Source organism: Hydra vulgaris, chromosome 11 (assembly GCF_038396675.1).
Source record: "Hydra vulgaris chromosome 11, alternate assembly HydraT2T_AEP".
Classification (NCBI taxonomy): domain Eukaryota; kingdom Metazoa; phylum Cnidaria; class Hydrozoa; order Anthoathecata; family Hydridae; genus Hydra; species Hydra vulgaris.
Genome location: NC_088930.1, coordinates 52,610,379 through 52,627,500, shown reverse-complemented (window position 1 = coordinate 52,627,500; position 17,122 = coordinate 52,610,379). Strand labels below are relative to the sequence as shown.

Below are 17,122 nucleotides of genomic sequence, written 5' to 3'. Positions count from 1 at the left end.
AATTGTAAAAATGAACTTAGATGACTTTGTAACAAATAGATCAAAATATGTATTTGAAGAGCTTGGAATAAATTGGACATTTATGAAAGATCATTGCCTAGACACATGGAGTACAGTAACCGAATACCAGGAAGCATACAAAATTGTTAATTCTATGAAAGTTATAAATAACAGCCGAAAGAGGGAAGATCTTGACAAAAGATAAAACTCAATTGTTTTACAAACTGTGTAAGAACATCGACATCGAATTCCAGATATGCGAAAGTCCACTATTGTGAAGGCATTAATGAAAACAAGTGAACAATCAACAAGTGAAAACAAGTGAACAATTTGTATCAAAATCTGATTAAAATAAACATTAAATTTGAATAAAAAAATTAAAATATTGCATCCAAAAAAAAATTAAAATTTGCTTTTATTTTCCGTTGACCCTAAAATCTGATAATATCAAGTTCATTGAGCAAATCTTAGATACCAAAATATCATAATAATTTTTTGCACAGTCTATTTTTTAGTTAAAAAAAAGCACACAATACAAAGTTGAGAGTCAACTTCATTGAACTTTTTTTTTTTGTCACCCTAATAAATATATATATATATATATAGCTTTGGCCAAAAGTTTGGAACACCCTTGCATTTTGGGCGTTTTAGCCATTTTCGGCGGTTATAGACTATGCCGCAATGACTAATTTGCACTAATTAGTGTCAGTTGTTGAAATATAGAAGACAAGCTACAGAAGCGTTGTTTCCTATCTTACGCTTGAATACAAATATATTTATAGCTTATACAATCAATGTACCATTGATTTCAGTATCAGCCGTTGTTCATTATGAGAGATACACAACCAATTATGTGTAAAGCTTTAAATTTCTTATGCAGTGTCTGACTTGTTTACGTTCTTAGATTGATTCACATGCATGTGTAGATGTCTGCTAACACGCTTTACAGGTTAGAAATTTCTATTTTTGGACTCTAAATACGACTTTATTTTACGTCCATATTTTGGAATCATTTCAAACAGGTAGAAATTATAAATTATATTTTAGAAGGAGTAAAGGTTGATTTTTATGTTCAATTTACCTTGTTTTACTTAGTAGTTAATTAAATATTAGTAAATATTAGCAATTCACAATTTTGTTCTGGGTGTGTTTGCAGATATTCCGACCCATAATCTTCTAAAGGAGTTGTCAGTCGCGAAACGTGCGCAAATTATGGTGCTCCACCAGCAAAACTTCTCTAAAAACAGAATTTCAGCCATTCTGGGGGTGTCCCGATCGGCAGTGATCAAAGGGATTGCTAGAGCAACAGAGTTGGGTACACTGGATTCACGCAAAAGATCTGGAAAACCACGTGTAACTTCATTATCAGCTGATCGTCTCATCCGAAGGGCCTGTATTGCTCATCCCACGTGGTCCTCCTCAGCTATATCATCATCCATGTCGGACCCACCAAGTTCCCGAACAATCAGGAGGCGATTGGTAAACGATTTCAATCTCTGGTGCTATTGTGCTGCAAAAAAAGCCAAGTTGACCGCTAAAAACATCAAAGACCAATTGGACTTCTGCAGGAAGTACCGGCATTGGGTGGCAGAAAACTGGAGGAACGTGATGTTTTCGGACAAAGCTACCTTCACTCAGTTTTAATCAAAGTCATGTCGTGTTAGGAGACCACCAAATCAATGTTTCAATGCCAGATATGTAACACCAACGGTAAAGATGTCACCTACGGTCATGGTTTGGGCAAGCTTTAGCGCTGCGGGCAGAGGAGGTATCTGGTTCATGCCACAAAATACAACAATCAACGGTCAGGTCTACCTTAGTATCCTACAAGAGAAACTTCCCCATCATATGGGGATACTCAATTGCACCACATTTCAGCATGATGGTGCTCCCTGCCATCAAACAAGGGCAGTGAGTAGTTGGCTTTGGGATTCTGGGATTGAGGTCTTAGGTCCATGGCCTGGATCAAGCCCAGACCTCAATCCCATTGAAAATATGTTAATCTTAATTAAACAAAAGGTTGCTGAGCGAGCACCGACATCAGAAAAGGATCTAATAGAGGTTATAAAGCGTGTATGGGTGACAGAAGTGAGTCAGCAGTATTGTGAGAATTTGGTGACCTCGATGCCCAGGCATATAGAACCTGTTCTGAAGAGTCGAGGACAATATACAAAATACTAACTGTGGATTTTTAATGACCTACTGACTGTAGATTAATTTCGTATTGTAATGGTAGTTATATAAAATATATGTTTCTATGTTATTACACAAAATGTGTCTTTTCCTTCAAAAATGCAAGGGTGTTCCAAACTTTTGGCTAAAGCTGTGTATATATATATATATATATATATATATATAATATATATATATATATATATATATATATATACATACATTAAATACATTAAATATATATATATATATATATATATATATATATATATATACACATAGAAAACATTAAATATATATAGATATATCTAGATCAGGCCGGGTTAAGACGCGCTCCGCAGCGCGCATTTTGCTTGCGAAAAGGCGATTTGCCTACGCGTTCAGCAGTTTTGCGCTACGCAAAAACTTATTATCTTTTAGAATATTTAAATTATCTTTTGATTATCGTTAACGTGACGTTTATTCAGAAGAAATAAAGTCGCAGCGAAATCTCGTAACAAGGCCTGATATATATATATATATATATATATATATATATATATATATATATATATATATTAGGGTGTCCCAAAAAACAACATTTTTGAAAAATATATGAAGACACCCCCTTAATGTGTTCTATATAATAAAAAAATACTGGTTTTAAAAGTTTTTCGAATAAAAAATATTTTTAGGAGTCCCCCAAGACCCTTAACCATCAGATGGGTCCCTGATATTAATAAAAAAAAAAGTTTTTCAAAAGTATGTCTTGTTAGGTCTAAAAAGAAGCGAAAATATATAAAAACTTTAAAAATAATCATCATTTTATAAAAAAATTATTATTATAGATTTTAGTGAACAGAAAATGAAGTTTTTTAACTGAAAACAAAAAATAGAGAATCTTGAAAACAAGATTTTTTTAATTATGATATTTTTTAGCTATGTTTTTTAATAAAATAATGATTGATTTAATAATTTAAAAAAAATTCTGCTTCTTTTGAGACCCAACATGATATACTTTTGAAGAACTAACTTTTTAATAATTGTAGCTCTTTACATAAGTAACTTCTGTGCAAAATTTCAACACCCTCGTACAATGTCTTCTGTTCTGGCAAGGGACTTTAAAATTCAATCATACAATCAACATATTCTGTTGGCTGTTGTCAACCAGCGTGACATGTTTAGCGGGCCTGGATTTCGCTTAGGAAGACCTGGAGTGCCTGATCTAATGGCAAGAGCAATATCCCTCAAATACTTCTGGCCCTTACTCAAATTTGGTATATTAACTGATGGCAAGGTGCAGTTAACTAGCTCATATGTTACACTTGGAATCAGCTCACATGCCTTTAAAGATTTTCCAATGCAACTAGTGTAGGAAGTAGGTCTGGAGGTAGGACCATCAAAGGATTCAAACAAGTGGCAATGAGGCGATTTGTTGAAATGCAGTTGATAAACAACCTTGAAGCAATACACCAAATCTTTGATTTATTAAGGCGTTGTTAGTAAGTTTCATATGCATTTGCGAAAAGGATGAAGCTGATGGTCTGGGATTATAGTCGTAGTCATCAGGTTTAGGTACCTCATCCATTGTCTTGTAGTCTTTACAGAAACTTGATGATGATGAAGGTTTATCACTATTAGGCTGCAATAAGCAAAACACAGTAGATTTTGAACTATGAAGGAATTCTTTTTTCCTCCATTCAGCACGTGCTTGGAGCTTTTTAGTTTCTTGCAAATTGAGCAATCCAATGCACATTAAGCGCTTTGTTCTCTGATCAGCAAGAAATGTTTGTTCTTTAAAGGAGACCTTGGATTCTTTTGGGCAATTTCAGTCTGTAAACATAGAACACTTACAAACTGCTATATCAAAAAGAAAGTGTGATTCTTTTTTAAACTTCTCAACTCATGCTTTAGTTGTCATGCTTTTCTCTATTCTTTAATAAACAGACTTGATATTGATATAAGATTTGTGATATGCATCAATTATATCAATAACACATTTCTTTTGGAATGGAAGCATCAGAATACAGCAGTTGCAGCTTTTCACAAACAAAATGTGATATGGAAGAAAATGTGGGTTCCTTAATACCAGTTGTTTCAGATCCAAGGCGCCACCTTTCGTAAATTAAACATTTAATAACATCTTCTTTTGTTGGAAGCATCCTAGCAAAATCTGTCGGTGATCTGAAAATTGGGCAGTCTAATGCTCTTTGCTTTAAAAATTTTGAAGATTTTGCCATTTTTTGTTTCTCACTGGTGTTTACTTTCACACTCACGACCTGAAGCAATAACTTATAATAATTTATTATTTTATAAGTAAATAATAATTGGTTAATTAATTAACAATGATAATCTGGAAAATAATCTGCTAAAATAAAAGTTATTACGGTATATGCTCGCGTATAAGCCAAGAAAATTTCAAGACAAAATAACAACTTCAACTTGTGCAAGGATCATAAAAAATACAAATCAATTTTTTAACTTTAATTTTATAATGTTAATGTACTGTATACTTGGGTATAAGTCAAAAAGTTTTTATTATAAAAGATTAACAATATTAAACAAAAGAAATTGAAAAAAGAATAGAAACAGCTGCACTTATTCTAATTGAAATATGTATTTGGTTTTGAAATCATTTTAAAAATTTTGTGGGTAATTTCAGGCTCTTTGCCAGAACATATTGTTTGTTGGGCGTGAAATTTTGAACAGTAATTAACCATACATAGGTGCATTTTTTTGCACACTACCACAAAGTGCTGTGACGTTTAAAAAATATTTTTAAAAATATAAATATATGAATATTTTAATTAAATTTTTGAAATTCCATGCCCCTTGCCAGAACAGAAGATATTGTACTAAAGTGACAAAATTTTGAACAGAAGTTACCTATATGTAGAGACAGGTTTTCTGTTCTACCCCGAAAGCATTATAAAAATTTTTGTTTTTTTGAGCCCCCCTAATATATATATATATATATATATATATATATATATATATATATATATATATATATATATATATATATACACATACATATATATATATGTGTGTATATATACATATATATATATATATATATATATATATATATATATATATATATATATATATATATATATATATATATATATATACACAATTATATTAGGGGTAAAAGTAAATTTTTAAATCTAAAAAACCATACCCCCTAAATTTGGGGCAAATATATAAAAAATGACAGAAAACTGGTCATTTTTGGGCATCTTTAGGGAGAGGCAATTTTTTTTTTTTACTATATATATATATATAGACCTATATTTTAGTTTTAAAATATATGGTTTTTTAGTTACCCCTCAAAAATCTTTGTTTGTTAGTATTAAAAATCATGAAAATTGGTAATTTTTAAAATTTTTTCAGTTATTCATATTGTTACATATTTATAATTTGCAACTTATGATTATTATTTTGATCTTTCTAATAGTTTTAGATTTGTACATACAATAAACATAATAAAAATGTGAAGCACAACTTAGGTCAAATAAAAAGGAACACTCTATTATAAAAGAGGCAAAGCCAGCTATATCAAGTAGAAACATTTTTATTAATACTCAAATTGTTAAATTACTGGTCACTTAAATATTTATTTAAAAATGTCTAAATCTTTCTGTTTAGATGTACAACTTCTAACAGGCTTGGATGTTCTTCAACATTTAATATATAATCAACAATTTAAACCTGCGGCAATATCGAATATTATTGCTTGTCCCCTTAAAAAAATTTTTTTAAGATGTTAAGATAGTTGTTGTGAATGTATTTTGTCTAAAATAAAGAGACCCTGGATTAAAGTTCAATCCTCACCATGTCCCTGGTAGTAACGCACTCAACTTGTTTCTCCACATAGTGGCCTTGTTCGTTGAGGTTCATGTTTTGGAGTTATAGAGTTGAGAGAAGAATGTAATCACAAAAAGTAGCCTCCTCAACTGTAGTGGCCTTCTTGAGCCTTGGGGAGGTTAATAATGAAAAGAAAAAAAAAGTTGGGTTTTGTGTGTTAACAGATTTAAGTTTATTAAAAAAAATTTTTAACATGCATAAGTCCTATACTAACTTGAAAAAAAATGCAAAAAGAAGAACTATGGGTAATTTGAATAAACAAAATGAGTTTGAGATTGAAATAAAAAAAAACTTTTTTGGTAATCCTAATCTCAAAAACTGTAAAGCATGATCAGTAAAGCATGATCAGTAAAGATAAAAAAAGATTGCTAAAAGACAAGATTGAAGATTTAAAATTTCTGGAAGATTAAGAAGGTAAAAGAAAGTTTGTTATTGATTCATAGGATATTAAGTATTAAAAAAAAAGATAGTCAATGCTTTTAATTAAATAATTTATCTCTGGTTTAACCTCTGTAAATTTTTTTTTTTTTACTAATTCTAAAATTAAAAACAAAAACTATAATTTTTCTGTAAATTAGGCAGAAGAAAATATCAGGAAAAAAAATTGTTCACAGCCTAAGAGTTTGATAGATGATATACCCAACAGTGAACTTATGGATACAATTCTAAATGAGGACTCTTCAATCGAATCTGATTTTGATCTAAGTGATTGGTATCACATAGAATTCTCTGAAAACCCAGATACAGTAACTGCAAAAATTTTAAAAGATGCTGGTAATGTTTCACATACTGCTACAACCTGTGATATATCACCAAATGTTTTATAGAAAGTAACAAATGCAATTCTATACCAATATGGTGTTGATCTTAAAGAAGTTAAAAGCAGCCAGTCTACTGCTTATAAAAAAATGATAAAATAAAATGAAAAAATGTCCACCATTACAAAAGATGATATTATGGTAGTCATTGATGCATCTTCATATTCATGTATAATTTATTTTGATGGCAAGATCTTGTTTGAGCTAAACAAAGGAAAAGTATTAAAGAGGGATAGAATGGCTGTTTTAGTTAACATTAATGGAGAGACTTACCTACTTGGAGTACTTCTGCTAGCATCATCCACTGGTGAAGCTCAGTTCTTAGGTGTAATGAATTTATTTAAGGAGTATCAACTTACGTCAAAAACTAGAGGAATATGCTTTGATACAACGTCATCCAATACTGGGACAAATAAAGGATCAGTTTCCAGAATATCTAAAGAACTAGTATCTTCTCCAAATAGCCTATAGACATGACATGACTAAATTAAGAATGCTTTTTTTTTTTGGCAATTAGTGACCGATGACAAAACTAATGGACATGATAATACATTTTTTAAAAAGTTAAAAAATATTTTTATAGGACCTAATTTTAATTATAATCCAGTTCAACTGTTATGATTTGATTAGAATAAGGTTAAAAGCTCTCTTTTAAAAAAGGTAGCTAATAAGTCATTGACATTTTGCAGAGCTTATATTGGTTAACCAGGTATTATAAGATATGATAGAAGTGAGCTTGCAGAATTAGTTGTCACTTATTTATCCACTTTTACATATAAAGTAAGAAGAATTGGTGCTATTCATCATGCAAGATTTATAGAAAAAGCAATTTATTATATAAAGCTTTAAATTCTATCCAATCAACCTGTGTTTGTTCAAGAAAATGAGAAGATGAAAACTGAAATTAAGCTTATATCAGAATTTATTGTTTGCTTTTAAGCAAAATGGTTTCTGCAATCTGATGTCATTAAAGTTCTGTTTCTTGATCTTACGGCCATACATCAAATGCATCTGTACAAGAATGTATGTACAAACCCAATAGCTGTTAATACTGTATTAGAGTCTCAGTATAAGCATTGTTGGTATTTGGATTCAATCATGATACCTCTAGCTTTGCTAGATGATGAGTTAACATTAGAGAAGGCAAAAATTGCATCAGCAATTCTGTCATTTGATATGTCTAGATCAGACTAGTTAACTTTTACTTTGTTCTCAGTATAAACCTGAGAACAAAGTAAAAGTTGATATCAAGAAAATTTATAAAAATGGATACAAATATTGGTAAAAAACCACTATCTTCGTCAGTCTAAATTAACGACTTTTCTTACCTGATTTTTGACATGATAGGACATGATAAACTACGAGTTAAAGACTGACTCTCACTTCCACCAAACTATTGGCATACTCTATCATGCTTCAAAAGTTTTCAAAAATATGCTGAAACTTTGATTTTTTTGTAAATGACCATTCAAAACGGTCTATAGGTATGATAGGACAGCATACTCATGAAACTGTAAAACAGAACAGATTGCTCACAGTAGACAAAACTCAATCTGTATTCAGATCACCAAAAAAAAATCCAGCACAATTTCAAAAAGTAAATTTAATGATGGCCTTGGTGTGATACAGAAAAAGATAAAATTTCAAATATATATTTTTATTTACTCTTACTCATTTTGATTTTTAAGTATAAATAGTAGTTTTTTTAAATATAGATAACTGTCATTCCAGTGGTCACAGCCAGCTGCTGCTTATACTTTTTGGCCGAAGTTCATTGCCCCCTCATGCATGAGGGGGCTATGAAGTTGGTTGCCCCCTCAGGCATAATTTGGGAACAAGCATGGAGGACTGTGTATTTATATATACACACAGGGTTATCAATTTATTTTATATATATATATATATATATATATATATATATATATATATATATATATATATATATATATATAAATCTAACATTAATTACAAAAAATACCTATTTTCATGATTTTCAATACAACCTAACAAAGAATTTTGAGGGGTAACAAAAAAACCATATATTTTTAAACTAAAATATAGATCTATATATATAGAAAAAAAAAAAAAAAAAATTTTTTTCAAATTATTTTTCAAGATGGCCGAAAATGACCAGTTTTCGGTCATTTTACCCCTAAATTATTGTCTTGAGGAAAGATGGGGGGGGGGGGGGGGGAACGCGGTCAAAAGTGACCTGATAGTGCTCTAACTTTTTAAGGCTCATTTTTTATAAATTTGGCCCAACTTTAGAAGAATGAAAATTTACTTTTTTTGACAACCTCTAACACACACACAATCACACACACACACATATATATATATACATGTATATATATACATATATATATGTATATATATATATATATATATATATATATATATATATATATAGATATATATATATAGATATATATGTATATATATATATATATATTCTGTCAAGAAATTTTATTAGAAATAGAAAAACATACTCGAGCAATGACAATATCTTTAGGACTAACGATGTAGAACAATTGTTCTTCTTCAACCTTTTCTAAACAACTTTATAATATTAAAACTAATACATAAAAAATAGCCAAAAAAAAGTTAATTGTTTATTGTTAAGTTTATTTACCACTACCACTTTCCATTCAAAACAAAAAAAATTTTAATTTTATCAGCTTTTATACTAAAAAAACAAGTCATTTTATTTAAAATTTAATGTAAAATCAACTTTAAACACAAAGATGCACTGCAAAAAACAAATTTTGTCTTTATAAGTTATCAATTTTCTGTGTTTTAAACGTATCTCAAAAGTTTGTTTAAATATTTTTCCACTAAGCAAATAGTTCCAACCCAACGATATACTCCGCCTTTCATAACACTCTTCCTCAGATCAAATAGCTAATAATTATTGATTTAAAATAAACAACAATTATTAACTAAAATAAATAAATTAAATTGAAGTTTTAACCTTAAAAAAAATTCAGAACTTTAACAGAATATATATTTCAAATTCCTTTAAAGTATTTTAAAGTTAATGTTTATTAAAAATACATTTTAAATAATAAAAAAAGATAAACTATTTGATTTTTAATTTAATGGCCCAAAACATTCTTCTCTTCTCTTCCAAATGCATTAAAAAAAAAAAGCGTTGTTGCATAGCAACTTACTCTCACTATGAAGTTAATTGTTAAAACTTTTTTTACTCTGAAAAAAGAGATACATATTCCATTTATTCATTGTATTAAAAAAAAAATTCTGTTTAAGAAAATTTCAAGAAAATGATAAAAAGACTTTTTGCAATATTTATGTAAGACACAGATAAAAAATGTATATCATAATAATTATATAATACTTTTGAAAAGTTTTTTCAAAAATAATAATAAAAAAAAAACTTACCCAGAAAATAATTATTACATTTGTATTCTTCAAAGCCACGAATAGATAAACAATCATTGGATGCTTCTTCAAATTTATACATTCCTTCTGGTTTTATAACTAAAAGTTGAGGTCGCTTTGCAGTGCCCTAAATAAAAAAATCAGTCTTAAGATCTGCAACCCTAAAGATCTACATTATTACTAAAGATCTATCATTTTGTATAATTATAATATTCAAATCAAATGACTCATTTATTGAATGGAATAATCATTTTTGAACTTTAAATTGCATTTGACATTTGATCCATTCTATAAGACCTTTATCTTTTTTTCCAAAAGAAATAAATAATAAAAAGGTGCATATATATAACAAGAATCAAAATATATAAAACAAGACTTTTTATTAAAAAAGTCTAGTTGTAATAGAATATAAATTGTAAAATAAAAATGAGTTTTCAAAAAATTAAAATGTGAAAAAGTTATTTCATTGTAAAACTGATAAACAAATTATTTTTTAACTATTTTTATTTCTAGTTTTTTTTTATTGTTAACTATGTTGGTAAAAGATAGTTAAGAAAGTTGTAATTGATAAACCAGCAAGTGTATTTTTAAATGTTTTGATGCTTTGGACATTACTGCAATTTTTTGAAACACTTCAAGGTTACTTTCAACAAACACTTCAAGGTTACTTTCAACAAACACTTTGAGGTCATTTTTAGCAAGCACTTAATTGGTTTAAAAAAATTTGTTTTGTTTTTTTAAAATGCTTTTTCTGATACTTTCAGTATCAATAACTTGAAGATCTAAAACTATCTTACCTTTGTAGGAGCAGCACCATCTTCTTCATCAAATGAATATGCCAATACAGCCTCAAATGCAAGAAAAAAATAGATAATTAGCTTTTAGACTTTTTCGCAATCTACTTAAGGTATGGTACTTAAGTAGTATGGTACTTAAGGTATGGTACTTAAGTAAGCATATGAAACTTCATTAAAAATTTTTTTTTACCAAAAAATTTTTAATGAAGTTTCATATGCTTTTTAAACAAAATCTAAGGTTTACAACTATTGTTACAAAAACAATAAATGTTGTATTGTAACTCATCTTAGTTATACAATAATAATTGGAGGGAAGAAAATTAATTTAATGTCAAAAATTAGAAATGTTTTAGTAATTCAGAGGCCAAGCCATGTTACCTTGAAATAGAATACAACTAATATTTTATGATTGGTTAAAGAAAAACCAATCATAAAATACTTTACAACTAATATTTTATGATTGGTTCTAGTACTACTTGATATACTGAATTATAATGTGTGGGATGCCAAAGCAGTACCCATAATTAAACTTTAATTAAAATTGAATAAATTAAACACTAGTTTCTAGTAAGTGCCATGTTCTTTTTAATAAATTAAATAGAAATGTTCACTTTAATTAAAATAAAATTTAATTAACTAAATCCTACTAAATGTCATTTTCCTTTCACACATTAAAATCGACAGGAAAAATAAAAAAGCTAAATAAAATATTTGTTACATTATTGTATGATTAAACAAGTTGATCCAATGTTATTTGTTACATTATTGTATGATTAAACAAGTTGATCCAATGTTATTTGTTACATTATTGTATGATTAAACAAGTTGATCCAATGTTATTTGTTACATTATTGTATGATTAAACAAGTTGATCCAATGTTATTTGTTACATTATTGTATGATTAAACAAGTTGATCCAATGTTATTTGTTACATTATTGTATGATTAAACAAGTAAACTATTTCAATGTTATTTGTTGCTTTTGTAGACGCTTCTTTTCTTTTGAGTAGAAAAAAACTTTTAGATAAACTTATAACTTTAACTACTTTTAGATAAGCATATCTGACTGTGAACTTGTTTGAGGTTTATAAAGAAACCAATGTTATTTTGCATATTAGTAATGGTAGCGTGCAACAGACAATAATTTGCAGAAATTTAGTACTTAGAAATACAAACCAAGACAAGTGATGAGAAATCTGAAAATGTAGATAAAATTGTCCTAAATTATTGCTAAAATTAAGCTTAATTAATTGGAAAGTAAAAAAAAGTTTCTTATGTTTAGACAATACTTAAATTATAGTAAACTTTTTTAAACTTTTTTTCTTTTTTTTAAATAGTTCATTCTGAAAAATTGTTTTTAAAAGCGAAAAAAATTATCACGAGCACCTTTTCCGCATAGATATAGTTTATAAGAGATTTAAAAAATGGTTTGTTTTTCTTCTAGACTTATTCTTTGATGACTCAGTGGTTTAGTGGACTGTCATCAGCATTGTTTTTTGTTTTTTTTAGGGAGGAGGGGTGAGGTTCTTCTAATTGTTAAAATAAAACTTTGAATTTTTCTCATATAATATATTGTGTATATATTATAGATGATCATTCAATATATGCGCGGCAAACTTAACTTATGCAAAAGACGTTAATACTAATAGACTTTTGTAACTATTGCTATACAAATGGCAGAACTAAGAAAATAACGTAGTTTTAGCAAAAAGAAATTATCAAGAGAGGGGAGAGTCATGGCAAATCTAAAATCCAAATTTTAAATTTTGCTACTTGGATGAGACAAAATGTTTGTTATTTTTTCAATCTTGTCAATTTTTTAAAATACAATAACACAAATACAAAATATCAAAACAGAAAAGTTTAAGCCAAAAAACTTGTAATTATTAGAAAAGTTATCTTATATCCTGTGTAAAACGTTATATAAATAGATTGTTTACATTTGCATATAACATATTTGTTTATTGTTATATTATGTTATATTAGATGCTATGCTAATAAGCTGCACTTATTTAGAGAACCCGCTTGAAAAAAGTCGATTAAGTGCAATAAGAGCTTATAAAATGGTTAGATTATCAATTACATGCATAGATCTGATAGATCAGCTTATAAGAGATTTATAAAATGGTTTGTTTTTCTCAATGACGCATTTCTTTGACGGCTCAGTGGTTTATTGGACTGTCATCAGTGACTTTTTGCGAGGGTTTAAAACCGCTTCTTAATAAAATATATTTTCAATTTTTTTAATCTGCCTATATATATTCATAGCAAAAAACTCAATATAACAAAAAAGCAGCTTATTAGAACTTATTACATTTTAATAATACAATATTCTCTTTCATGGCATATGCGTAACAAATTTTCCCTGGGTTTTGATGTTTTTTAAAATTTTAATCTTTTTCAAAAATTCTCTTTACTTTGTTTGTATATAATATCTTTATATATATTATGTATAATATCTATAAAACTTCAAAAGTTTTTTAATTTTTTATTTTTGAAAAATCAAAAGAGAATTAAAAAAAAAAAGGTACTAGTAGTAAAATTTGAACCATGTCACATGTCACCATGTCACATGTCACCGTGTCACATGTCACTTTGCTTCAAAAACTCTGTAAACTTACCACTTCGGCCATTAAGGTGTATTGTTTGTGAAAGGTTTTAACGCTATTTAATAAAAAACTTTATAAAACCGTAAATAAACTCAATAAATCAAAATTAAGTAAATGTTGTAGCAATGCAGTTTTCAGGTAACAGTAAAACTGTAAAACTTGATATATGCTTTAATATCTTTCCACATTACATAAAGTGCATGCTAACTTCTAACTTGTTTACATAAGTTAGACATTTGCATGCACTTTCATTCACATTTTCTTATTAAAAAAAAAAAAAAATACACTGAAATGTAAAATGTTAATGTAAATGTTTTTTAATAAAAAATACAATAGTTATTGTAACTTTATTTTATTAAAACACTACAATACAATAGTTTTAAAAACACTACAATACAATAGTTTTAGAATTTTATTGTATTTTTAGAACAAAAACAATACAATAAATATTGTTAAAATAATTTTTATCACAGCATTACTAAACAAAAATTTTTCTTTCTTTTTTCAGTACATTACAATATTATTGTATTGTACTGTGTTATTGTATTTTAATTTTTACAATTACAATTACACATTTTAACCTTATTCTAACCAATCAAAACTTATTTTCTAATCAATAATTAAGTTAATTTTTAACAACTACTAAACACAATTCAAACAATCAAACATCATTGAATCATCAATCATGACTACATTGAATTATCAATCATAACTACATTGAATTATCAAATATTTGTTTAACTTAGTATCATGAAATAAAATTGTTTTTAATTAAATTATTACCATTTCATTACCAAATGGAGCAATTCCAGAAGCAAAATAGTCTATATCAAAGATATGTGCTAAACGAAATATTAATTATTTAACAAAGATATGTGCTAAATAAAACACATTTACATATAATGAAAAAAAATAAAGCATTTAAATAAAATAATTTTATTTTTAGTTCATTGTTGGTTAATTTGATTTTAGTTTAATGTATTTTAATTTTTTTTTTTAATAATAAAATATGCTTTAAATGTTAAACCAATATTGATTGGTCAAACCCTCTTAATTAAAACCTTACCAATAATTTTTTTTTTTAATTATGCACCACCCCAAGGCCACTACAGTCGAGGAGGCTACATTTTTTTTTTTTGTGGTTACAACCTTCTCTCAACACTATAACTCCAAAACACAAACCTTGATGAACAAGGCCACTATGCGGAGAAACAAGTTAGTAATATTAAACCAAATTGATTACACACACACATAAAAAATTAGGGAAAACTTACTAGGACTGTTGAAGTTATTTAACTTGTTCTTCCCTACTTATTTCATAAGCCTCTCCAACTTTACCTTGATATTACTAGCATATCCACTGTTTCATGAACTAGAGATGTATGTTATCAATTTAGCACATAAACATCAGTTGAGAAAGCACATTTTGAAAGAATTGCAGGTCTGCATGTGTACTTATGCAGATATGCATGTGTAGTTATGCACCAAAATAGCAAGCTTAACATTTAATGTTGTTTCGTAACATTTAGTGCTAAAAGTTTTTAAGTAACATTTAGTGTTGTTTTGTAACATTTAATGTTAAAGGTTTTTAAGAAACATTTTGCGTTTTTTTGTAGCATTTAGTGTTAAAAGTTTTCAAGTCACATCTAGTGTTGTGTTTTAAAAATCTAAGATAATTCAGCCAGTTGACAAATTCAAAAAAATGAGTGTTATATTTGCACTCAAAAACAAATTTAGTAGATTTAAAAAACTAGTAGATTTAAAAAAAATAAAACCAATATGATAAATTTTTTTTTGAAGAAAATCAAACAAAAAAACATAGCTATAAAGCTTTACAAGATCTTGAAATTTTAAAATTCTTACCTTTTTTCGATATAAGATTGCCAAGGTGAAAATGTCATAATTCTTATTTACATTGTATACTGCTTATATGATTTAATATAGAACTTCCTTTTTTACCCCAACCATTAGCTTAGATATGAGGAGAACAAGGAAAAGTAAATTTATATCAGAGTATGTTGGGGAACATAGACAACATACTATAGCCTTGTGAGGGCTTTTTACTTAAATCAGTTGGTAGTACTTTGTTGATTGACTTCGGTCAAAAAATATCTTGAGATAATTTATATATTTAAATGGGGATAGCCTTTAACCATTAATTCTAATATTTACATTATTATTTTAATTAATTTTTACATTATTATCTTTTTTTTTTGAGGGTACAGTGTTTTACAGGAAGACATGCGATTGCACATCATTATATGATCAGGCAAATTACATTTTGCTTTGACAATTTGACCGCGACTGTTTCAAAAAATTAAAAAATTGCACTAAATGAAAAATATTCTGAATTATACCTCATGTGAAATAAATTGCATCAAAAATTCTTAACAAGCGTTTTTATGTAGGCGAAACGCTTTTAAATAAAGTAACAATTTACTTTGATGATTTTTTTTTAAGTGTAATTGACAATTGTTTATAATTTTTTAAATTTATATTATATAATTTATTCAAGTTTGCATTTTTTATAATAAACATCAAAAAATAAAAAATTATTTTGTTTATATAAATGATGACTTTCTACAACCGTCTCTTTAACAAGTTCTTTAATAAATTTTAATATAAGATTCATTAAAGTTAATACATTTAACAAAATAAAACAAAAATTTTGAAAGCTTTTACAATTAAATAAGTTTTATCTTAAATGCTTTTATATTATCGAAACGCTTTTTAATGAAGTAACAAAACACTTCTAATGAATTTTTACATTAAGTATTAATAATAAACTGTTTTTGTTTTTTTTATTTATATAATTATGTATTTTTTATGATAAATGGTAGTCTTTTGAAAGAAACAAACAAAACAAAAAAGTACAAATGTTAAAACAAAGAATGAAATGGTTTTTTAATGCATAATTATTTACTTTCATGGAAACTGATATTTTTAAATTAGTAAAAAAAAAATACTATAATTTAAATTAAAGGTGCATATTTTTTGAACAATCATTAAAAGTAAATTGTTCTTTTATTATTAATGTTCTAAACATTAATAAAGATAAAAAATTATTCAGAATGTAATTAAAAACATGATTTAAATAATCAAAGCATTTTAGTTTGTTGAGTTTTGTTTTAGTTGGGTTTTATATATATATATATTTTGTGTTTTTGCTTTAGTTAAGTGTTTCTTTTATTTTCTTTTTCGCTAAGATTTTTTTTTCTTTTTTAAAGTAAAGTTTTTTTTAGATAAGTTTAAGGAAGTTTTTTTGGCGCATTTTTTAATATTGAAAACATGTCAAAAGCTTTGGTCAAATCTAAAAACAAAGAATTTTTTGCATGGTCATATAATTGCGTGTGATTGCAGGTCTTTCTGTGAAACACTGGGGTAAAAAATCATAAACTCAATTTTATTGATATTAAATGATGAATGAATTGTTTATAGAGCACCTCTGTCAAAAAATCAAGCTGACCTGGAGAAATGG

At 27.3% G+C, this 17,122-nt stretch overlaps 1 protein-coding gene across 2 annotated transcripts in view; it reads right to left on the bottom strand.

Annotated features, from left to right (window-relative positions):
• Nucleotides 1-17,122, bottom strand: part of LOC101238687 (vacuolar protein sorting-associated protein 41 homolog) — a 130,957-nt gene that overhangs the window by 58,626 nt on the left and 55,209 nt on the right. For both annotated transcript variants that reach the window (XM_065809179.1, XM_065809178.1), the window contains 4 exons: nucleotides 14,428-14,486; nucleotides 11,036-11,086; nucleotides 10,239-10,365; nucleotides 9,329-9,390 (listed from right to left, as the gene is read on the bottom strand). In XM_065809179.1, the coding sequence (XP_065665251.1) occupies nucleotides 9,329-9,390; nucleotides 10,239-10,365; nucleotides 11,036-11,086; nucleotides 14,428-14,486 (299 nt within the window). The remainder of the gene's footprint in view (nucleotides 1-9,328; nucleotides 9,391-10,238; nucleotides 10,366-11,035; nucleotides 11,087-14,427; nucleotides 14,487-17,122) is intronic.